This window comes from Oryza sativa, chromosome 7 (assembly GCF_034140825.1).
Source record: "Oryza sativa Japonica Group chromosome 7, ASM3414082v1".
Lineage (NCBI taxonomy): Eukaryota > Viridiplantae > Streptophyta > Magnoliopsida > Poales > Poaceae > Oryza > Oryza sativa.
In genome coordinates this window covers 28569226-28592063 of record NC_089041.1, presented here as the reverse complement: position 1 = coordinate 28592063, position 22838 = coordinate 28569226, and the positions used below count along the sequence as shown (strand labels likewise).

Sequence of the window (22838 nt, the reverse complement as noted above, 5' to 3'; positions counted from 1 at the left end):
ACGAAAATAGGATGTTACGGAGGGATTTTTGGAAGTAACATTGTAGATACATGCAAGTTACATGTAATTACATTACGATTGTATTATAATTACATATGAGAATGCCAACTCCTCGTAATTGGTGGATAAATGATCAGGAATCAAGATCTTTATATCCTGCAACCTTTGAACTTAGATGGGAAAAAGGGAAATCTATGCATCAATTCCTGTAGGTAGGACAACAGAGAATATACAAAAACGGGTGGAACCAGGCGCTCATGGACGAGGATGATCGTAGTGGCGTCGTTAGCCATCGTCGCACCGGCCAGATGCAAACTCATGTAGAGTGTATATTTAATGCCCTGATTCAGCTTAGAATTATTATAATTTAGATTATTAGAAGTAAGCTAAAACAAACAAGTAGATTATTATAATCTATAAGCCAGATTAGTATAATCTAATAATCTTCTCTAGAGGAGCTTTTTTTCCAGATTATTGAGTAGCTAAATACCCACTACCCTTAGATACATCCAATAATCCAGAGAAATAAACAACACGCAACTTATTCTATATTAACTTATTACAATCCAGCTTACAGTAATCTGATTTAATAATCTAGATTACAATAATATTAGTCTGAAACAACCAGGGCCTTACTCTCTGCACTTCCATATTCCATATTGTAAGGTGTTTTGAGTTTGTTTTAGATCAATTATTTGATTTTAACTAAGTTTATAGAAAAAACACATTACAACAATTACAACACATAATTAATTTTATTTCGAATTTAGTGAATTATTATGATTCCTCTAACACTTAGTTAGCTAAACGTGAATAAAGAGAGAATGATCTAGGTCGGGTGACCGATCCAGCAAAATAAAAATCAAACGCCCTTTACTCCCTCCGCTACTCTTGCGTATGCATGTGTTGCCTTGTACTTCAGTACTATATTGTACTTTTTTTTCTCTTTCTCCCATGTATATTAATTATCTCATTGTTAAGCTTTAAATTATTTTGTCTTAAATTATTAATCCAATTTATGAACCAATCACACCGTTATATTAGTTTAATTAGATCTTTACAGTGAGAAGTGAGATGTTATATGATTATATTTTGATGAAAGAAAAATATATGTTTCAGTTGTAAAAATTTAATGTTACATGTGTGATAGCGAAATGTTGTAGCATATGTTTTCATTAAGTTTCATAAAATTTACGCAATTATCTACCCCTACTCTCTCTTCGAACATACTACTTGCTCTCTCTCTCTCCACTTCATCCATGCATGCATATAGCAATCTTCAAAATAAATTTTCTCCTAAATTATTTATCCAATATATGATCCGATCACAATGTTGTATTTGTTATAATTAAATCTTTACAACAAGATATCCCGTAATTATATTCCGATATATATATATTTCAGAGTGTTAGAACTTATTGTTTCATAAGTGACAGCAACATTGTTTCAACTTGTATTTTCACTGTATTTCACAATTTTTTTAAATGTTTCAATTGCTTTTCTTTCACCATGTATAAATTAATGCTTCACCTAGTGGTTAACTAAAACATTTGATAGCAAAAAAAACTTTTGGTGGGAATTGGACGCACGATTTGTAGTTCTCTCCTATAAAAAAGTAATAAACTTTTGAAATGTCTATATAACGGTATCCCGTTTAGGCGAGATGATAACTCTCAGAGAGATCACCTGCCCTGATACTTACTAGGTATCGGCTGATATCTCGTTTAGACAGGATGGTAGTAGGTATCACCTAATACCCGATATTTCTAAGATATCATCCCGTTTGAACGGGCCGGATACATAATATTCCGCGTTATCACCGGCCGGCAACAGGCGGTCGGCGCGACATGGACTAACGAATATTGTGGGGGCGCGCCCACGCATGAAAAGCTGTGGTGGGCGGTCTCGATCGCCGGCGGGAGAGAGCAATGGCGATGAGTCGATCGAGCGAGGTGCGGGGGGACAGGGAACCCGCGGCGGCGCTGTCAGACGAGGGCCGTCACGTGGGGCGCGGGCTCCGCGTCCGCGCACCGCCGCCGCAACTTGGCCGACTTGCGCGCCGCGCGCGGCCGTCTCGCGCGCCACGCTAATCCGCTTATAATTCCTCGCAGGCATCGTCCATCGATCGGAGATGACATGAGCGCATGCAAAATGTTCCATTGGTCCATAGCCTCATCTAAATCTAAAAGTAGTGCTTACCGGCCGGCCGGCCGTCGTACGTCAAGAAAAGCCAATCTTTGAATGTATATATTCTTTGGTTGAAACTTCAGCCTGCAGGAATGCCACCAGGATCCGCCCGGCCGACGGTCCAATTAGGACAATGTCATGTGCTTCACAACTCTGTTGCTACTGTTCTCTCACAAGCTATCTTTCTTTAATTTACAAACCAAAAATAATTTATAAATAAAACTTTTATATACGTGTTGTTAGTGATCTAAAAGCAAAAACTGAAAAATAAACTTCGATGAAAAAAACACCAAAATCAACTCCAAATTAAGGTCGAAAATTTAAATTTTGGCTGATAAGAATAAACATAAGCGAAAAGATGAGACCCTTACTTATTATCTTTGTGGTCTTTTAGTCTTTCAAGTTTTTTTCCCCCTAGAGATAGCTAGGGATGTTTCTGGCTATTGGTTGTGGGTCCCATTGTCATTTATCTTTTTATTATCAGCTGTGGGTCTTATACTCTTATAACAACAGTCAGTATTTGAAAAAAAAACATATGAATTGGTTATAGAAGCAGCTCTTCGCTTATTCCCTGAATAAGTGAAACGAAAGGTCCGTAAGCCTATGTATGTTACGTCATCTATAATGATATTTGAAGAGTGGTACATTCCTAGAGTGGGAAATAGTTAATTTTTTCTACAAAACAGATGTTGAATTATCTCTTGCAGATTAAAAAAAACAATGTTAGCTATCTCCTCTCAATTTTTCTTTTGTTAGAATTACTTTTAAAGAGAAAACACATAAAAGTTTTTATTTTTTTTGGAACCCGAATCCTTATAAAAATCCTCACATTATAGTTCATTTCTGTGGGGTACATAGAATGTATAGAACAACTACCACTTTCATTGAACGAGACTATACAAAACAATCTTTTTCATCATTTTGATAGTGTAACCATAGCCGGTTGTTCAACTAAATTGTTCCATTCAAGCAATTTTTTACCAGGATCCAACCAAGCAATTTAGATCAAACAATCGCTCGCCGAAATGAGATATTGTTGAAATATTAAGCGATATTGTATTCATAACCTTCGTTATAGCAGAATGTTTCTTTCGAGTCACATTATACAGCAAAGAGCATTAATCTTGGAGAGGACATGATCCTAACCACATATCCTCCAAAAAAATCTCTTTTTGTTCCACTGCTACATCGGAAAAATCCATATTGGAAAAAATATTATTTCACTCTCAGTAAACTATTCGAATATTGAGAGACATTGAAATGAGAGGTTTGCCCTTTAGGTATTTATATATTTTGCAAGAAAACGTATAAGCAAATTTAAGAGATAGTTCGACCTTAAACAAGTGATGGAAAATTTTGTGCTGAGCATCTGGTGTTGTGGGTGGTATCCTAGTATACCCTCCCACTCGGTATTTACCACTTACCAGGTCCGATTCCCTTCATTCCCAGTATAATTCCCTTCCCGTTTATCCTGGAACGCAGAAGCTTCTCAAGTATTACCTCAAGTCTTTAATATTAATTTTTTTTAACTGTTATAGGATGGGTTATTAGTTGTTTTGGAATCGAATATTGTTAAATTCTAAATTCACGAACATGACGGCTTTCACCTTTTAAAGGGAGATAATCAAGTAATACCTACAAGTGAAAAATACCTCTGATCAACAAAGCATATAAGATGACGTTTGATAGAACAGGTAGCGGAGCTGGAAGATACCAACCGTGTGAAGGCGCCCAAACAACCACAAACTGTTTATTGTTTAGTATTGCAAAACTAGATTCATAAACATCAGCAGAATTACGAGCACAAGTGTGTTTAAGAGACTGCGTAAACATCTCTACTAGTCTACTACATCCAACAGAACGAACACGATATGATATCCAAAGTATCTGAAACAGGACATTTGATTTAGAGCAAAACAGTTCAGAGCTGCAAAATTAGGCTAATCCTCAATGGTACCAACTGACCAGCAAGCTAAAGCTTCTTAGCAACTCTTGGCTCCTCCACTTTTTTTGGTACCCTAAAACAATGGAAACTGGCAGATAATAAGCAAACAAAGAACTAATAGCCGTGAAAGAGAAAAAAGCAGTTTCAAGGTACATATGCTGGAGCTGCAGCAGCTGGTGCAGGTTACCGGTCCCTATTTGATGAAAATTGCAAATATTTAACAAAAGGTTATAATATAGTTTTATAAACAAAATTGAGCTATGTAACTAGCTTCAGAGAAGAAAAAATCAGTAATATCTAAACAAAAATGCAAACAAGGCTGTAGTTTGAATAAAAGACAGCTGGCAAGCATGCACTTTCAACAATCAAATGCATAGGCTGCTGCTGAGTACGAAATGCCATACATATGATAGCTGCAGATCTCAACATAATTGACGACAAGCATCCACTTATCAGATCTTTCCTAGAATAAAATGGCTCTAGTGAGTGGTCAACAAGAGGAACATTTTTTTAAACAATAATTTTCCAAGTGGCACATAGAACCTTATGAATATCTTACCTGAGCCAACCTCTCCTACCTCCTGGAAATCTTCCTTTCTTGGCTTGCCATGCTCTTGGCAAGCTTGGCTTCAAACTGGTCGGAAAGAGTTCTCTTCCTAGCTTTCTCAGCTTGCACTTGTGGATACTCTCCATAAGGTCCCCTCTTGTTGTTGAGCATGTTACCCTTGACCTTCATTTACATGTCATGGTATAATACATAGTATGCTTGTCAATCTTCTTGGCCTCCCGGCACCTGTGCAGCAGGCGCCTCAGGACGCTTTTTACATCCTCCTCATCCACAGAATCTTGGTGGGAGTCCACCCTCCCTGGAACCCCTATGATTGGCTAGTACTACCTCCGTAGGTTATAAGACTTTCTAGCATTGCCCATATTCATATAGATGTTAATGAATCTAGACACACATATATATATGAATGTGGGTAATACTAGAAAGTCTTATAATATGAAACGGAGGAAGTACATGTTAAGGTACACATTTATAGGCTTGATCATTTTACTCAACTAAATACTCCATATCCAGAGTGGCATCCCTTCTGTTTTGGCTAAATCACAGCTCAATCCACTCGATACCAAACTAAACTCCGCAGATCAGCACCTAAAAACACAGATCTACGCAACAAAACCATGGCGCATCATAGGCGCGGCCGGCAGAAGAACGCGTACAACGAGATAGCGGGCGAGCGACAGAGGGGAGGGATTGAGCCAGACCTTTTCCGCTGCGACACCTGAGCACGCTCGCCGTCGGCGGCGAGGCGAGGCGCTTCTCCGGGCTCAGCGACGCCGTCTTCGCCGCCGGTTCAGCTCCCTTCCCTCCCTTACCTGCGGCGAGGTTTGGGAAATGAGACGATTAAAAGGGGAGAAATTCTGCCATGAAGCGAGCTATTATCCTAAATTTTAAAATTTAAGTCACTTTGAAGTTTTTTCATTATATTCTATTTTTAACATCAGATTTTAAACGGCAAATAACACAAAGTAAGAAAACTTTTACCTATAAATCATTTGTGATGGCTTAGTTCATTTTTTTCAAAAGCTTGTCAGTCTTTGTTAAAATGTAAACGATTAATCTATCAGTTCAAATAAGCGCATCTGGTGTAGTGGTATCATAGTACCCTCCCACGGTACTGACCGGGGTTCGATTCCCCGGATGCGCATTATTTTTGCTCTATTTATGCATTTTTTGTTCCATTTTTGTGTAATAACTATGCTATCTCTTTTTTTTTGCAAGTGGCTTTCAATGCATAGTTTTGTGTAATTATAATTCATTTTTTTTATTTTTTTTGTTTAATAATTATGCTATATCTCTTTTTTTTTTCCAAATGGCTTTCAATGCATATTTTAGTGTAATAATAATGCATCTTTTTTTTTTGCAAGTGCCTTTGAATGCATATTCTAAAGGAAACTAGGGGTTGGTTGGTTCGATTCCCCGGATGCGCATTATTTTTTGTTCTATTTTTGTGTAATAATAATGCATCTTTCTTTCCAAGTGGCTTTCAATGCATATTCTAGAGGAAACTAGGGGCCGAAGAAAAAAAACTGTGTAATAATAATTCATTTTTTTTATTTTTTTGTGTAATAATTATGCTATATCTCTTTTTTTTTGCAAGTGGCTTTCAATGCATATTTTAGTGTAATAATAATGCATCTTTTTTTTTGCAAGTGCCTTTGAATGCATATTCTAAAGGAAACTAGGGGTTGGTTGGTTCGATTCCCCGGATACGCATTATTTTTTGTTCTATTTTTGTGTAATAATAATGCATCTTTCTTTCCAAGTGGCTTTCAATGCATATTCTAAAGGAAACTAGGGGCCGAAGAAAAAAAACTCTCATTCAGAATCTTAGAGGCTGTTCAGATTGATGTTATTTTCATCCATACTTTTTTTTAATAAAGTTGTAAAAAAATATCTACATTTAGTTTGTTGCCAAATTTGATAAATATATAAGAAATCCTGTCACTTGCCAAAATTTTAGCATAAAGTTTATTTTAACTACAATCTGAACAGGCCCTTAAAGACTATCCGTGCTCGGGGTGGGAGAAGCAAACCCCAACCCCTCCTACCGATCACTGATAGAAGTTCTGAACAGCGAAGTTGATGTCATGCACTCATGCCTTCTTCTGAACAGCGAAGTTCGAGCAGTTGATTAATTATCAGCGAAGTTATGATAGAATTACCAGGTCATGTTCTGATTTTTTTTTTCTTTTTAGAATTATACAGTATAATACAGACACTTATAACACACGCACACTTACCCCTATGAACGCACGCACATAAATCCTACCCCTATGAGCATCTTCGAAAACTGAATCGGCAAGTCCTTGAGATTGACAAAGTCACCGTAATTTTTTTAGTTGGTTATCAGTCTTCTGCGCATGAAACTGAGAACAAACAGCAACAAAATAAAAATCAGGGAGAGTGGCCACCTTCAGTATTTCAGGAGTAGAGGTGAGATTGGCACCGCCGGCGACGGAGAAGGATTTGGCGCCGCACGTTTTAATCCAACGATTTGTTTAGGGGGTTCGGAGAATAAAACTCCGAACCCCATTCACAGGTTCAGAGAGATTCAGAGCTTCTTTGCATGTGGTGCCTTCTTCTGAAAAGCGAGGCATCAGTTGCATGATGATCAATCGTCACATTCGAGTGGAGCAACGGTTTTTTTTTTTGACGTAAGAGTGGAGCAACGGTGATTGTTTCTTTCCCCTTGTTCCCCTCTGATACAAGTAGAACCAAATCACATTCTCAACTTGTTTTGTTTTTCAGTTGCTGATCAGTCTTCGGTGCAAGGAAATGAAAGCAGACACCAAAAAAAATCTGAGAGAGTAGACATACGAACACAACATAAGCAGATTACTGCGAGTTTAGTTGGCTGTCTTACAATTTACAGGGGTCGGAGAACAAAACCCAGAACCCCCTCGTCCACAGATTTTTTCCCCCCTTTTTTCTATGTGTGAGATGTGCAGACTTCAGATATAGCAAAATCAGTTCTAAGTTGGGCACCGCAACGCCGCATTACGAGTTTACGGCACGGTATACGCACTGAATGTCTGAATTCATCCTCGTAGAACCAAGTGAATGAGTTCATGTTCTGAACTTTTTCTATGGCTGATCAGCAAAGGGACTGAAACACCGGCGAAGGCAAAGCCAACATCTCTGTTGCACGGGAGACTCAGCATTTGACATCCATCGCTAGTTCACTACTGAAACCTCTCAGACATGATTATATGAAATTTAATAATGCATGGTATACGTCATCAATGACTTATCTGAATTTCTTGCAGCAAGATGCAACTGTTTATGAAGGAGGTCGGAAAATAAAACTCCGAACCCCCAAGGCCCCCAGATTCTCCTCTATATTAGCGCCTTGAATGCATCCATGTTGTTTGGTTATCCTCTAGTCTTTGCATTTGCATGTCATGCCTTCTTCTGTTCTGAGAAGCGAAATCGCCATTAAGTTTAATTTCTTTCCTGCCAATAAAAAAGCAGCAAAAATAACTCTCTGTTGGACTCTGCATTACAACATGCTAGCACTGAAATACTGAATGTCTCAATCCTCTTTCTTTTCTTTTCTTTTCTTTTCCTTTTTTGGGTAGTGTTCCTTTGTGAATGACTCATGTTCTGATTTTTTTTTTAATTGGCTCATCAGACTTCTCTTCCGTGCAAGGATAACCTGAGGACGCCGGTTTCAAGGTTATTGGGCTCAGATATTGGGCCGCTTCATGGGCTTATAAAACTCCGACCCCCACCGTACTCCAATATTGGGAATAATTAACTATTTGTCACTCTTATGAGTGGTTTTAAATGATTTGTCACGTGAGGGTCCACATGTCATAAACAGCAAGTGGCAAATCATTAATTGGCACATCTTAAAACTGGCAAATAATTAAATGTCCCATGATATTGAAGACCACGAACGCGCAAACCCTCTCCCGTTGGATTAAAAACGTGCGGCTAGGATTAGAGCGGAGGATTAAAAACGTGCGGCTAGGATTCGAGATATCTTCGCTGTATTGCCTCCCGTGCTTGTCGTCGTGTCCTCCGACGCCGCTGGCGGCCAGCCTCATCGCTGTTACATGTTAGACTGAAAATTAATTTAACACCCGTAGGCAGGGTGCAAGGGGCTAAGGCTAACCCGTGAAACCCATTTATAAACGAAAATAAATCACGAATTGATTATTTTAATCTAAAGTGGGTTCGTGGCTTACCCACTTATACACCACTACCCGTACATCAGTGCTGAAACCTCTCAGGAATGTGCAATTTTATACTACTACATAAAGTATGTATGTCCTGTCAAAATTTTCCGGTCTTTTAGCAAGATATGATCGTATCCTTGACATTACCTGTTAAATTTTCTCGTTAGCTTCCAATCCCTTGCATACTGGCCTCTGCAGAGGAGCATATTGAAGATGTGAACAAGAGATGGGGAGGCCGTTCTTTTCATGGTGTATGTGTGCACTCTGAACATTGTGCTTGCAGTGAACAAGAAGACGACGATTTTCACTCGGTTTATGACATCGCAACTCCAGTTTCCCTTTTGCCTCTCAAGTTTCAACCGCCCGGACGCTGCGTTACGAACTTACGATTGTGTCGCCAAGTGACGTTCTGATTTTTTTTTTCTGTGGCTGATCGATCAGTATTTACCCTTCAGTCATTGTGTCTCTCTTTCAATGCACATTATTCCTATAAAGGAAATACATATCTTATTTGTAAGTTTTATCTGCTTATCAAAGCCAAAATGCGTACAAATCCAGAGGTTTTAACGTAAACTGATGAAGATTGGACAGACAGGGTTTATCCGTAGGGTCCATAAGACAAGTATATCATTGATCACGATCAAATGTTACTGCAGGCCTGCAGCATTCAGTCATGCAGTAGCTTACCGATAAGTTACAGCTTAACAGAACACTTTTAGGCCCATAGAACAGCCTGGGAACAAAATTTTTCTACTAGATAGATGATACAACAGACCTCCACTATCTTAAAACTAGGTAAAAATCGCACATTTACTGGTGGTAGAAAAACTTCGAATTATCGCATGAAGAGGAAGCGCATCCTTCAGTCCTGCAGTCACGCCAATGTGTCAAACCTCAACACCTGCAAGAAGGATAGCTGGAAAATCAGAATTGCATTCACAATCGGAATCGCTTTTAAGCCGAATGTACATGGCTACAAGTGTCTTCATTCTTGTACGAAAAACTGTTCTACAGACCATGTAATCAAGCAAAGAAGTTATGTGGCGTCAAAGAATAGTTTACTGCACAGTCAGGTCATAGGGTCGTTTGGTTGTACCACCATATCTTTCTTTTTTTTTTTGGTGGCTATTGGGAACAAAAGAAGCAGAGTATCATGGTGGGTGACAACTGTTTTATGTAGTTACAGCAATTCAGGCCAACCAAATAGTCTGCACATGCTACAACTAAAATAAAATCGTGGACCCAAAAAAATATTCAAACCATAAACCTACAATCACAATCCCAGTGTAGGCCTGTAGGGACTCCAATGCTATGCACAGCTCGTATCAGCACTGAATAGTAAAAAAGAAACCTTTTGATTCATTCTGAACCAAGAAAATAGTGATCCAACCAATCATGTTGAACATAGATTAGACATGATCAGTCTAACTTCTACATCGATCCACTATGGATGAACAAAAAAAGAGGTATATAACAGAAACAGTATCGCCCAAAGGCTGCCTACAGCCAAGCTCACCCAATGTCCTATATGGAAAACTGAAAACATGTCTTTCTAACCCACTTCATATATCTAATCTGAAGAATGCATGCTACAGGAGGAGAGTGAATCCTTCCTGTTCCAAGTTATCAATGAAGGCAGGTGAACACATTACAAAGACAGACATAACCGCATAAGGATGATCTTTGGATTACCAAATTCAAGACAATGTCTGTGCAATGCAACTCAGCTGTAACTCACAAGGTTTATCGACAAATGTAATCAATACTAATACACAAAATACAGTCAAAACGATGAAGTATCCAATGAAACATCAGTTCGATATCAGAATTCAGCATGCTTGATTTCACACAATTTAGCACATAGTCTGGTCCAAACACTCCCTCATTTAGCTAACTCTGAAATCAAAACATCGATTCGACCTCGGAATTTGGCAAGATTGATTTCACAAATTCTGGGGCAAGCACCCCTCATTTAGCAACCAATTAGCATTGCAATTGAATAAACTTGGCATCTACAATCCTCTCATCTCAACCAATTAGGCGCATGCTAAGCAAATGACAAAATTGTTGCACACAAAAGAAGGCATAATATGTAAGGTTAGCTAAGTCCTACGATACAATCAGCCCACAAGAGTAAAATGAAGCCTCAGCCCTCACCTCACATGAGCTCCTCCTCCCGGCGGAGGTACTCGCCTGCGTCAGACTGGTGCAGCACAACGACGGCGTTGGTGTCGGCCTTCCTGCAGTCCTGCGCCGACCTGGCGGCGATGCCGAAGCCGAGCGGGACGTCGGCCATGGACATGACGACGACGCCGTCGTTGGCCTTGGTGTTCTCTGTGATGCGGGCGAGGGAGGACTTGGGCACGGAGTTGCCGAAGAGGAAGGAGCGCTCGGTGTCGGGCTTGAGCCAGACGCGGCGGCGGGCGTGGGCGGCGAGGAGGTCGAGGGCGTGGACGGTGAGGTGGAACGCGCCGCCGTGGGTGAACTTGCCGATGGGCGTGCCGACCCCGGCGAGGCGCGGGCGGGCGACGGCGGTGGCGCGGCGGACGAGCGCCTCGGAGGCGTAGTAGACGCGGTTCTTGTGGAGGCGGAGGCAGTAGCGCCCGGCCTGCGGGTCGGGCCCCTCCACCGCCGGCCGCTCCAGGAGGTGCTTCAGGTTCGGCCCCGTGAACTTGAACAGCTTCTCGAACACCATCTTCGTCTCCTTCTCGTCGAGCGCCCTCATGGCGGCCGCGGCGGTGGCGAGCGGCGGTGACGGCGGCGGCGGCGGAGTTTGGGGATGGAGGAGGACTAGGGCTTTGGGTGCGCGACCTCTTGGTTTTTATAATTTTTTTTCTTTTTTGGCTACAAGGTTTTTAATTGGTGGCCGTTGGATCATCATCAAACCAACGAACGGTGGGTGGGATGGCATGGCAATCGATCGGCTGTCAAAAAAAAAGCTCGCGGCTTGCGAGCAGCTCGAGCTTGGGCTCGTTCTAGGCTTGATTCGAGCTCGGCTCGAGCTTCAAACGAGCCGAACCCGAGCCTGAGCAAAGCTCGCGAGCTTTAACAAGACGAGCTCGAGCTCACCTTATTAATATAATAAACTAATAGGTAAATATATATATTAGTATCTATTTACACAATAAATTAGCATGTGTTAGCATAATATATTTATTTTAATCATTTTCTACTCTTTTATTAGTGTGATTAACTAGAAAATAATTATACTTATCAAAAGATTATCATTAAAATATATATTATACTACTTATGACCGAGCTCGGTAGCCGAGCTCGAGCTCGAACGAGCTCGAACCGAGCTTGCCTAAAAGCTCGAATGTGGAATAGGCTCGAGCTCGGCTCGAGCTTGTGTCGAGCTCGAGCTTAGGCAGACGAGCTCACTCAAGCTCGGCTCGTTGACAGCCCTAGATCAGACTTTGTTTGGATAATGGCAGTCGATCAGAGTCTGTCTATTTCGATCTGATTTCGATGGATTCAACCGAAATTTCGTTGAAGCTGATCGATTTTTTAATGTATCAGTAAGTTTAGGGATTTGTGTTTAAATTTTAGTTCACGAAATTTGTTAGGAATATATTGGTTTTCCACCGGATTACGTGAAATACGTCGTACCGCCAAGTTTCGGAACGGTAGTGCCATATCGGAATCGTTAACATCCCACCCACTAAGCAACCCTGTAAAACGCATGTAAAAAACATAAAATAGAAGAAAATATAGAAATGGAATAACATGCTTATTGAATTCCTAACGAAATTAAAAAAAAAGAAAGGAAACTTCTACTTGACACAAATGAGGAACGCAACGATTTAAAGTTGAATCTGAAGTGCTGAATTATCAAAATATTAGTCATACTTGTAATGACAATACTTATCCTACAAAGCAACTCTTACAAGCTGCTCTTTGGAAAAACAATCATGTATCTCCAGTGCACGTTTTGTGCTTTTAATGTTCAATATATTGAATGTTCAAAAAAATGATTTAAAGTTTGCAGGAAGAAAAAAAAACATGAGATATTTTTTTCTCCGTAATCTATATGGAATTATCTATTTTATAGGAATACTTATAAAGGAAATGATTTAATTCAAATGTTTGTTCAAAGACCTTATGAATTTCTCCTGTAGTATTGAAATTCTCCAGGTTTTCTAGGAATTTTATCTATAGGATTAAAATATTCCAAATCCCAAGGCTAAAGGGTATCTTTTAATCTTACTCATTCTTCTAACCTCGGTGTAGTACATCTTAACCCTTCATCCATTTTCCTATATCTCAATCTCCCATCCCTTTTATCCTACCAGAAAATCATCTCCCATCCCTTTTATCCTACCAGAAAATCAGTGTATCTATTGGTACGCCTATATTTTTAAGAGCACATGCTTATTGTTGTTGATGAACAAAATTTTTAGTTATTTGATTGGCCGTGTTAAAGTTTTGATTAAATTTCATAATATTTTAGCTAAATTATCACAAAACTATAGATTTAAGGTGATGTTTCATAAAACTACAAATTAACCACTAAATTTATCCCAGAACTACATATTTAAGATGGAGTATCATAAAACCACATATTTAATCGGTAGGATCCGAGTGTGGTGTCACGTGCATAATGGTGCGCACGCATCTGCGTCTGCCATGTAATCGAAAAAAACATTTTTATATTTTTTTTACCAGCAAAATTAGGAGGCGGGCGCCAATTAATATTACTATTTTTTTTTGGTTATTATAGATCTCTTTCGTGTCGATTTTTTTAGAGGAACACTTTCGTGTCGAATCTTGTTATAGGAACGGTTATTATTAATCTACAGTAATAATGACCCCTTGGTTGTTGCACACTTGCACTCGACTGGTTGTTAGGAAGATACATAGTACAACACAAACATTTATTTACGTTTTTCACGTTTAACATTATTGTGCATACATATACGTACACAAGCACACATCAAAGGGGATATTTGTGTTTCGTAGCCATTTAGGATTGATAGGCGTGGCGTTGCGCTTGATAGATCGTCGCTTTCTCGGCAACCGTCGCGAATCGACTGTTTGCTTGTCTTTCGGAGCTAGATTTGACATGTGTCAACGTTTTAATAGCCCGCTATCACGACGCCATACACTAATAATATCCAAACAAACAAGCCCGAGGAAGAGAGTGGTAATAATAAGAACATCATAGTTCAAGCTACATGTTACATGTTTCATAGTTATCCCAGTATTCTTCTATTCTCAAAATATCATTTTTTTAACTTAAATAGAACTTATATATACTAAAATTAAATCAATCAGTTTAAGAGAATTAAGTTTGATTCAAGTGTGCTAAGTATTATTGTATATTATCGTGTCACTACACTATAAAGAGAATAATACGATGACACTATATACACAAATAAATCAAATCTATGAAGGCAAAAATATCTTTTAACTACAAATCGAAATAAGACAAGTGAAAAAAATGATAACTTCTCTGTCAACTATGATAATATCAATACATATTCTGATTTTGAACAGATCATCATCCCTACATATTTAAAAAATTCGTGTACTCAAGCTGTTTCATTTCTCCACCGTTTACTGGATCAAACTGACACCGGTAAAAACTGCACAAACATTAGAGGTCAGATTTTTTTTCATCTAAACTAAGAAAGAAAAAGTTGAGAAAATATTATCATAATTTAACTCACCTTCCATCCATACCGATTATAAGAACAATATTTTTATTTGGTCTTGTACCAAATGCGACAAGGTATTTTACATTATCACATAGATGGAATTGAGCTACCGACCTTTCTGGATCGAAATATCCTAATGTAAGTAAATCTGAAAGCATATTAAAATCATCAATGAGTCAGAAATAAAATAATACACAAAAATTTCAAAATACAATTTACCTTTTACGATAAGTAAAGCTAACAAACAAGTTTCAAAATTAAAATTACCTTTTATAGAAGAAACATATTTTTTCATTGCTTTTGCACCATATGATTCATATGATTGAGTTGTATCTTGGCAACCAGTTTTGGAGGAAGATGGCGAACAAACATTGATATGAAAAACATGTACGGTTCCTTTATCACTCGAGACAGCAAGCCACTCTGAATCGGGGGAGAAGACAATACTGTAGATATCAGCTCTATCGAAGCCTCTTTTCATCTAGAAATGGATGAAAAGCATCTTTTAACATTATGATATTTGTTACCAAATAAAATGATATTGTGCATGTAATATATAAACAATAAGAAAAACTTGGTGAACAATAAAATGTAAAAAATTATAGTATAGTAATACAAGAAATGGACTAAACAAAGAGGTGTTTACATTAAACACAGTAACATACCCCTCCGTATCATAAAAAAATGCAATCCTAATATAGCTAAATTAAACGATATTGCGCATATAATACAAAACAATAAACCAAATGTAATAAATAAAAAACCTAAAATTCATAAAAACAATATTGAAAAATATTTTACGCATGCTCTAAATTTGGTTAGAGATTTTGTTTCAGTGTTGTGGGGTTTAGATTTTTTAGCAGTTGCTTCAGCCGCCGGCGCCGCCGCCAATCTCACCTCCTGGAGCAATTCGCCGTCGGCGACGCGAAACACACGCACAATGGTGCCCTTGACACTGGCCGTGGCGACGAGCTTAGCACCCCACGACATGGCGACGCTCGCGACACGCCAGCGGTGCGCGCCGATGACCAGCGGCGTGAACCCCCCGACCCACCGCTCGACGCGCAGGTTGCCGTCGTTCACGCCGGGGCACGCGAACGCGAACGGCGAGCCGGGCGGCCCCCTCGACACGGCGCAGGCGCCGGCCCGGTTGTCCCCGGTCTCCACCCGCCGCTGCAGCACCGCCGCCTTCCTCCTCCCGTCGTCGAGGCCGAACACGTCCACGCGGCCGGCGTGCACGACGACGGTCCGGTCGCCGTGGACGTGCACCGACCGCACGTCGTCGTCGTCGTCGCCGCCGCCGATCCGCACGCTGTCGTAGCGCGAGCTGTAGTTGAGGGAGCCCGGCCTGAAACGCCTGACCTCAAACCCCGCGCCGGCGCGGCGGACGACGGCGCACGTCGACTGATTCCGGTCGCGCATGTCACCGGCGGCGGCGGTGGCCCCGCTCTCCTCGTAGAGCCCGCGCAGCTTGAAGGTCTCGCAGCAGCGCCATTGGACGGAGGCTTCGTCGGCGGCGATCAAGCAAGAAGCGTCGTGGCTGAAGGATAGGTAGGTGGGGCGCGCCGGAAACGGAGGAGCCGGCGGTGGCGATTGCTCGTCGCCGCCGTCGCCTGGGTTTTGGGACGCCATAGCAGAGCGACGTGCGCCGCCGCCGCGCGTGGTTGTTTGTATTTAGTTAGTTGTGGGTGGCCGGTTAAGATTTTATATTGGTTATTAAATGTAACGATCACAGAGATCGTTAGTATCCCATTTTCATACCGATCAACTAACTAGCGAAAACTAAACCAAAATATTCGCAAACAAGGCATATTTAGTAAGTATACTCATTAAAACTAAATATCAGTTAACTAAAGCAAATTTAACCCAAAAAGTTTTCATATTCGCAAACGCCATATTAATTTCACATACTTAAAAAACTAACAAAAATAAAGGACAAAACGGTCTTGTAAAGTTATTCGCAAACCATATTTCAATACTGTAATATGAAACTTGAAAAAATAAACAATCTAAGGGGAAAAAAATAAAGATATACGATATATTCCCACTATTCCATATTATTAGTCGTTTCGACTTTGATTAAAATCAAACTACTTCAAATTTAATCAAATTTATAATAAATAAATAAATATAGCAATATTTACAACACCAAATTTATTTTATTAAATATATAATTAAATATAATTTTATAATATATTTATTTTAGGTTAAAAATATTATTATTTTTTTATAAATTTAAAGCAGTTTAACTATGACCAAAATAAAAAAGGAAGGACTAATGATCTGGAACGGGGGAGTATATTCCAAAGTTGAAAACGAAGCAGAGCACAGGGCCATATATATGCACATACCGCTTGGAGGAGCTTGCCGTCGCTGGTGCTGAAGATGCGGACGAGCGTGCCCTTGGAGCCGGCGGTGGCGAGCAGGCGGCCGTCGGCGGAGAGCGCGATGGCGGCGAGGGAGGAGTAGTGCGCGCGCACGTAGACGTGGTCCTCGGCGAGGCGGTGCACCTGCACCATCCCCTTCATCCTCTGCGGCGCGGCGGCCACGAACCGCGCGTTCCCGTCGGGCTGCACCACCGCGCCCAGCCCCAGCGGGTTCGCCGCCGTCTCCACCACCTTCACCTTCTTCGGCGGCGCGCTGGCGTGCGGCAGCTCGTACAGCGCCGCCCTCTCGTCGCCGGCGACGAGCAGGAACTCCCCCACCAGCCGGACCCCGCGCACGGCGCCGTCGAACGGCAGCGTCTTGTGCATGCAGTACATCCGCCCGTTCGGGATGCTCCAGAAGCAGATCTTGTCGACGGTGCCGCCGCCACCGCCCTTCTCCCGCCGGAACACGACGGCGGCGAACGCCTCGTTGAACATCTCGGCGATCGCCACCTTCCATCCGCCGCCACCGCAGCCGCCGTCGTCCTCCGGGCACACCTCGACGTCCCTGGCGAACACCTTGTTGAGCGGCGAGCTGAAGCAGGAGAAGACGCGCAAGCCGGTGGCCGTCGCGGCGATGAAGCCGGTGGAGTAGAGGTTAAATGCGAGGTGCACGAGCGGCGGCGGGCTCTCGCCGGCGACGGCGACGGCGGGGGGAGTAGTTGCCGTCATCATGATCTCGATCGGAGCTGATCGAGCTAGCAATTCTCAGCAAGATCGTCGATGGAAAGTTCCGTTGTTTTGGCAACAAAAGCTCGATGCATCCATGTATGTATATATAGCTTCGTGCATGGAAGTGGACTCGAACTCGTGTTGGTAAGCATGTCGATTTCGGGCTTGCTTGCTTGCTTTGCTGTTTCCGATTGCTATTATACGGAGTTTAGCTGATTTTGCTGGCACTATACTGAACTGTCTCGGATTAACTGATCGACTGGGATTTTGGAACAGAGTCCGAATTTGTCTACAACTGATGAACAGCAGAGCAGGGTTCACAACGACGGCGGGGGAGTGAGATATCGGGGTTGGGAGCCAGGAAATTTGAACCGATTTTGATCGAATTTATCGAATTTACTGTTTCAAATTTAAATTTTGCCGCCCGGGGTCTCACCACCGCCGGAGCAGAGTGCCGGAAACCACTGTGGTTGCAAGGAAGGCGACGGCAAAGGCCTCGACTCTCCCCTCCCTGGCTCTAAGTGACTCTTGGTGCTCGGGTTGGTGGCAGCGATAATGTTGTAGAAAGCCAGTCGGGAGCGGTGCACAAATCCAACGAGACTAGGTCATGACCATGGATGGGGGTGGGTTGATGAGCTTGGTAATGATAACATTTAACTCCTCCTGATATAGAGGAGGCACTTGTGAATGGTGTAGTTGGCAGGGAGAATATTGGATGAAAGCCTTTGACATCGACGTCTATTGGCACCTTATATTTCCCTCCTTTCTTCCTTAGAGGCGATGTCACCGGCACCATAAATTTTCCTTCTTAGATGCGTCGTTGCGGTTTTTCTTTCATGGTCCTAGAGTTTAGGCACGCTCCCTACATTAGGTGATCGTTGGCTTTTGTTTGTAATAGGAAGTCGGAGTTGCTTGTACTCCTATACTTTAAGCTTGACAACGATGACTTATATCGGTACTTTAGTCCTAAGGGTGCTAGGTTATAGTGGTATGCCGTCTTTGAGTAGTCCTGTTATTTTCTTCATTGAGATTCTTGCCGGTTTTTCTTAAGTTAATCGTACAATGATAAAGTTTTAGGGTCCGATTTTTCTTAACAAATTGGGTTACCTCTTTTCTTTCTTCCATAATAAAAAAGCAGGAACTCCCGACTCCTTTTCAAAGATTTTCTTCGAACTTTTTTTTAATTTCTCAAAAGCCATTCTAATGAGCATGTCATGTTCTTGGATTTTCGTGGCCATATATTACATCATAACCAGTAACAAAATATATACAACAAGTCGATTAATTCACTAGCCGAAGAGGAAGAGTTACAAACTCTCAGCCAAAGTAAATTTCATCGACTTTTATTGAGCTAATCTCAAAAGGCCAAAAAAAGAAAACCAGAGACTTTTATTCAGCTAAGCATCTTCGCCGACCGACCATGCATGGCGCTGCACCTGCAGCCATGGCGACGACGGTTTAGTAGACGGCCCATCCGTCGCGGTCGGCGAGCCCGGCCCTGTAGCCGGCGTGGTAGAACGCCGCGTCGGACACCATCTCGGTGCCGACCAGCATCCCGCCGATGGCGCCGCCGACCAGCCCGGCGTTGAGCCCCCGCTCGAACTCCAGGCTGCCATGCTTGCTCGCCCCTTTCGTCGCCGTCGGCGTGCCCACCATCTGCCAGTCGGCCTTCGCCGGTGACGGCGTCGACACGTGCCTGTCGGCCTTCGCCACCGCAGGTGGCGCCAGCGCCGCCACGTGCCCGCCAGCTCGCGACGGCGTCGCCGGCGCCGGCGGCTTTGCCAGCGGCTGTGTCTGTGTCTGTGGCGGTGGCGGCGGCGACAGCTTGGCGGGTGGTGGAGACGGCGGCGACGGTTTACGAAGGTAGGCGTCCGGTGGTGGGGGAACGTAAGGCGGCGAGGGAGGAGCGGTCTCGAACAGCTGCGGCGGCGGCGGCGGCGGCGCCGGGTAGGCGAAGACGGACTGCGGCGCGACGACGGGGCCGAGGCGGTAGGAGAGGTGGAGCACGCCGCGGGTCTCGGAGCGATGGAGCTTGCGGACCTGGTAGGAGGCGAACTGCGGCGGGCGGGCGCCGAGGTCGTAGGGGCCGGAGAGGACGTCGGCGAGCGGGATGATGACCTCGCCGATGTCGCGGTCGCCGAGGGAGCGCTCGGCGCGGAGGAGGACGTGGAGGCAGCCGGCGGCGGAGGCGGCGGTAGGCGGGACGGTGAAGCGGAGCGTGGCGTTCCAGGCCGGGTGGCGGCCGCCGTAGGGGTCCGGCGGCGTGCACTGCCGCGTCAGCGGGTCGCCGGAGATGGTCGCCACCGCGTACACCTCCATGCGCGAGATGAAGTTGACGTTCTTCAGGTCCCTCGCCGAGTGGAGGGTCACCTCAAGAACTCTGTACGCCATGGCTAACTCGCTCTGGTCGAACAGTTGGCTGCAGCGATTGCTTGCTTGCTTGCTCAAGCAGGAGGTGATGGAGTGGAGTGATGGTATGCTTCACAGCTTCAGCATGCAGGTGTATGTATAAGAGGTGGAGTGGGACCCACTTGTAATATTCCAAAACTACCTAAAGTACCAAAGTTTGGCAGAAAGTTGGTGGTTAAAGCAGGAACTAGAAACTTGTTATAAGGCCATTCCTAACCCATGACACTAGACACAGTTTTCATAAACTTCACATCATCAAGAAACTAATACTAGACACTACTCTTTCAATGCAAATACCACTATTCCATACTCAAATTTAATGCAAATTATATCACATGATGTCTTGGATGTTGTGTAGAAACTCTGTCTCATGTAAGACATGGTTTTCTTCTCTTTCCTCATTTATTCACTTGTCACATCATTTTTCATTTTAGGTGGCTGCTTATTTAATACTATGAATACTATCTTAGTCATTGGGTTAGAAATGTCTTAAGGAGTCAAAAATATTGAGAAGCAATTTATCGGTAATCAGCTAACGAGAATATAGAAAGAGGGTTTCTTATCTTTTGGTTTTTACTAGCTTATTTTCTAGATTGTACAGTTACATATTTATAGAATTTGATATCTACGGGAGAATCTAAACTGTTTAGGGTGATTGAAGATTTTAAAAGACGGTATAACAACTAGAATCATCCTCAAACATGTTCCAAGTGAGTATCGTTGGAAATATGAATGTTCAACCTAATGTAATTAGATGATACCCACGCTTTACTATGATATGTATGGATCAATTTATGACAAATATTATTGAAATAATAGATGGATATATGTTGAGATACTGTGTAAATGATGTGAACGGGATGATGATTTGATATAATTATGCGTATCATATTTATATGAGATGAGATTTAAGATGCTCTATAATAGTAATTACTAGTGAGTGATAATGTATCATATTTGCTAGTACTACTAGTTATATTAGAAATACATGTAACTACGTAATTTGAGTAATAACTTATTGGTGCGAGCTTATTAGCCACCAATCGGACCTTTTTAAGTACATAGCACACTATTAGTGTAGCGGAGTTTACCAGGTTTAGATTCTAATATCTATAATTCAACGGACCATTTTAAGTACATAAAAGCGCACTATTAGTGAAGCAGAGTTTACTAGGTTTGAATTCTAATGTCTATAATTAAACAACATGTGTATTTCTAATTAGTGTAGAGATCGGAATAACTTTTTCCTAAAAGATCCACAAAGCAACACCTCCGGATTGTTGAGCCATTCAAATATTCAATGGAGAATAATCGAGCAGCCTACATATTATCATCACTCTCCCTGATTGGGGAGGTTTCCTGCAGTTAGATTTTTTATCAAATAAGTTTGAATATAATGGTAGGATAGATCAGGAGGCATCTGATGCTGGATAGATGATAGCTTGAGGATATAGTTCTTGCAGGACTGGCCTTTCTAGTGCTGCGTGTCCATAATTTTCGATGATTATCATAGCAGAGGATCGATACCATATCTTTGTCTGGCTCAATTTTTCGAGTTTTTAAATGGTTTATTCTTCTTTCGCGTGTTGCTGAAGATGCGAGTTTTTGGCTTTTTTACTACTCAGCCTTTGAATGTGCTGTAGCAAGTGAAAGTCTAACTGCTTTTCCTTCTTTTAACTTGGAGTTGTTTTCCTTAACCGGCTTTACTGCTCGAATGTGCTATAGGAAGTAGTGAAAGTGTAACTGCTTTTCTTTTTGTTTTAACTGAAGATGTTCTCGTCAGAAATATCTTTTCTTGAATGATGAGAGATATAAATATCTCCTGAGAATAAATCCACTGGAGTCTAGAGAGTAACCGTAAAAGAATCAGGAAGAATTACTGTGTTTATCTTAAAACTTTTTCCAAACTTCCAATTGAGTCATCATCATCATGACATCATGAATGATGCAAAACTGAAGATTCCCCAGGTTTTTTAAGATGAAGGAAGTTTTATTGAATCCAGTTAATTACATGAGAATGATATAGATGCTCAAGGTAACACTGCACTGGGAATAATGCCAAACCGATCGAGACAGATTGGTAACCACCGAATCCTGACCGGTCTTCGGCAGATTAGTGCCGGGGTGCGTATGCTCGATCGTGAATAATGTTGATGCGGTATTATTAGCAAGTTCTTCAGATATAATCTGTATGACTGTACATAGTCTCATGCAAGATGGACAGAATTGATTCATCTATATCCAGAGGAAATAATCTGAGCGGGCAAGAACATATGCATGTTGTTTCTGCTGTCTCCTTCAATTTGTTATTTTTTCTGATGTGGTTTAGCAGGTTGATTTCTGTGTCCTGATTGGTTTTGGTCAGTTAATTACTCAGTGGCACTGGAGCCTGCTCAAGCCTTACTTAAACCTCATTGACACCGGTGGATATACGTGAATCAAACAACTTCAAAATACGTTTGAAATCTTGAGATATCTGTTGAATTGTTTTAGACAATGAAATATTTCATTAATGGTCGAATAAAAATTCCCCACCCTTTGCATCAACTAAAAAAATACATGTACCCCAAAAAAAATTAGAGGAAAAAAACTAGACAACATGAGTATACAAAATTATCTTGCAACAACTTACACTATAACAACTACTCCTTCCGTTCTACTTCCTCCTTTTCATATGTATATGTATGTATCTAGATTCATTAACATCTATATAAATATAGGCAATATTAGAAAGTCTTACAATATAAAATGGAGGGAGTAAAATATAGGTGTTTTTAGGATTCAAATTTTACT

At 41.8% G+C, this 22838-nt stretch overlaps 4 protein-coding genes and 2 non-coding genes across 8 annotated transcripts; 1 reads left to right on the top strand and 5 right to left on the bottom strand.

The window, feature by feature from the left end:
- Positions 1-4026: 4026 nt before the first annotated feature.
- On the bottom strand, positions 4027-4828 carry LOC9268710 (uncharacterized). Of its 3 annotated transcripts, none has more exons than XR_010742374.1 (3): positions 4692-4828; positions 4537-4590; positions 4027-4205 (listed from the first exon to the last, which is right to left on the bottom strand). It is a non-coding gene; the product is annotated as an uncharacterized protein (transcript). The 3 variants fall into 3 exon arrangements; XR_010742373.1 differs by having other exon boundaries at positions 4537-4595; positions 4692-4768; XR_010742375.1 differs by lacking the exon at positions 4027-4205 and adding an exon at positions 4253-4325.
- Positions 4829-5773: 945 nt separating this feature from the next.
- On the top strand, positions 5774-5844 carry TRNAG-CCC (transfer RNA glycine (anticodon CCC)). The gene has a single exon. It is a non-coding gene; the product is annotated as a tRNA-Gly (tRNA).
- A 3634-nt stretch (positions 5845-9478) lies between these two features.
- On the bottom strand, positions 9479-11673 carry LOC4344241 (uncharacterized). Its single transcript, XM_015789588.3, has 2 exons — positions 11039-11673; positions 9479-9782 (listed from the first exon to the last, which is right to left on the bottom strand). The coding sequence occupies exon 1, from the start codon at positions 11604-11606 to the stop codon at positions 11040-11042; it is 567 nt and encodes a 188-aa protein (XP_015645074.1). The 5' UTR covers positions 11607-11673; the 3' UTR covers positions 9479-9782; position 11039.
- A 2714-nt stretch (positions 11674-14387) lies between these two features.
- On the bottom strand, positions 14388-16170 carry LOC112939689 (autophagy-related protein 18a). The gene is made up of 4 exons (XM_026027223.2): positions 15436-16170; positions 14806-15019; positions 14551-14686; positions 14388-14466 (listed from the first exon to the last, which is right to left on the bottom strand). Exons 1-4 carry the CDS (start codon positions 16168-16170, stop codon positions 14388-14390), a joined length of 1164 nt encoding a protein of 387 aa, XP_025883008.1.
- Positions 16171-16373: 203 nt separating this feature from the next.
- LOC107281654 (autophagy-related protein 18a) lies at positions 16374-17636 on the bottom strand. Its single transcript, XM_015790597.1, has 2 exons — positions 16890-17636; positions 16374-16388 (listed from the first exon to the last, which is right to left on the bottom strand). The coding sequence occupies exons 1-2, from the start codon at positions 17634-17636 to the stop codon at positions 16374-16376; spliced, it is 762 nt and encodes a 253-aa protein (XP_015646083.1).
- Positions 17637-18853: 1217 nt separating this feature from the next.
- Positions 18854-20135, bottom strand: LOC4344240 (protein SRC2). Its single transcript, XM_015790110.3, has one exon. It carries the CDS (start codon positions 20025-20027, stop codon positions 19095-19097), a length of 933 nt encoding a protein of 310 aa, XP_015645596.1. The 5' UTR covers positions 20028-20135; the 3' UTR covers positions 18854-19094.
- Between the last annotated feature and the right edge of the window lie 2703 nt (positions 20136-22838).

What these genes read in the sequence shown, in the direction of transcription:
- LOC107281654 (XM_015790597.1), bottom strand. Translation starts at nt 17,636, where the DNA reads ATGACGGCAACTACTCCCCCCGCCGTCGCCGTCGCCGGCGAGAGCCCG.
- LOC4344241 (XM_015789588.3), bottom strand. Translation starts at nt 11,606, where the DNA reads ATGAGGGCGCTCGACGAGAAGGAGACGAAGATGGTGTTCGAGAAGCTG.
- LOC4344240 (XM_015790110.3), bottom strand. Translation starts at nt 20,027, where the DNA reads ATGGCGTACAGAGTTCTTGAGGTGACCCTCCACTCGGCGAGGGACCTG.
- LOC112939689 (XM_026027223.2), bottom strand. Translation starts at nt 16,170, where the DNA reads ATGGCGTCCCAAAACCCAGGCGACGGCGGCGACGAGCAATCGCCACCG. An exon ending in ACGGCGAATTGCTCCAGGAG is followed by an intron (nt 15,020 to 15,435) that starts GTGAGATTGGCG and finishes ATCCATTTCTAG; the next exon opens with ATGAAAAGAGGCTTCGATAG. An exon ending in ATAATCGGTATGGATGGAAG is followed by an intron (nt 14,467 to 14,550) that starts GTGAGTTAAATT and finishes ATGTTTGTGCAG; the next exon opens with TTTTTACCGGTGTCAGTTTG.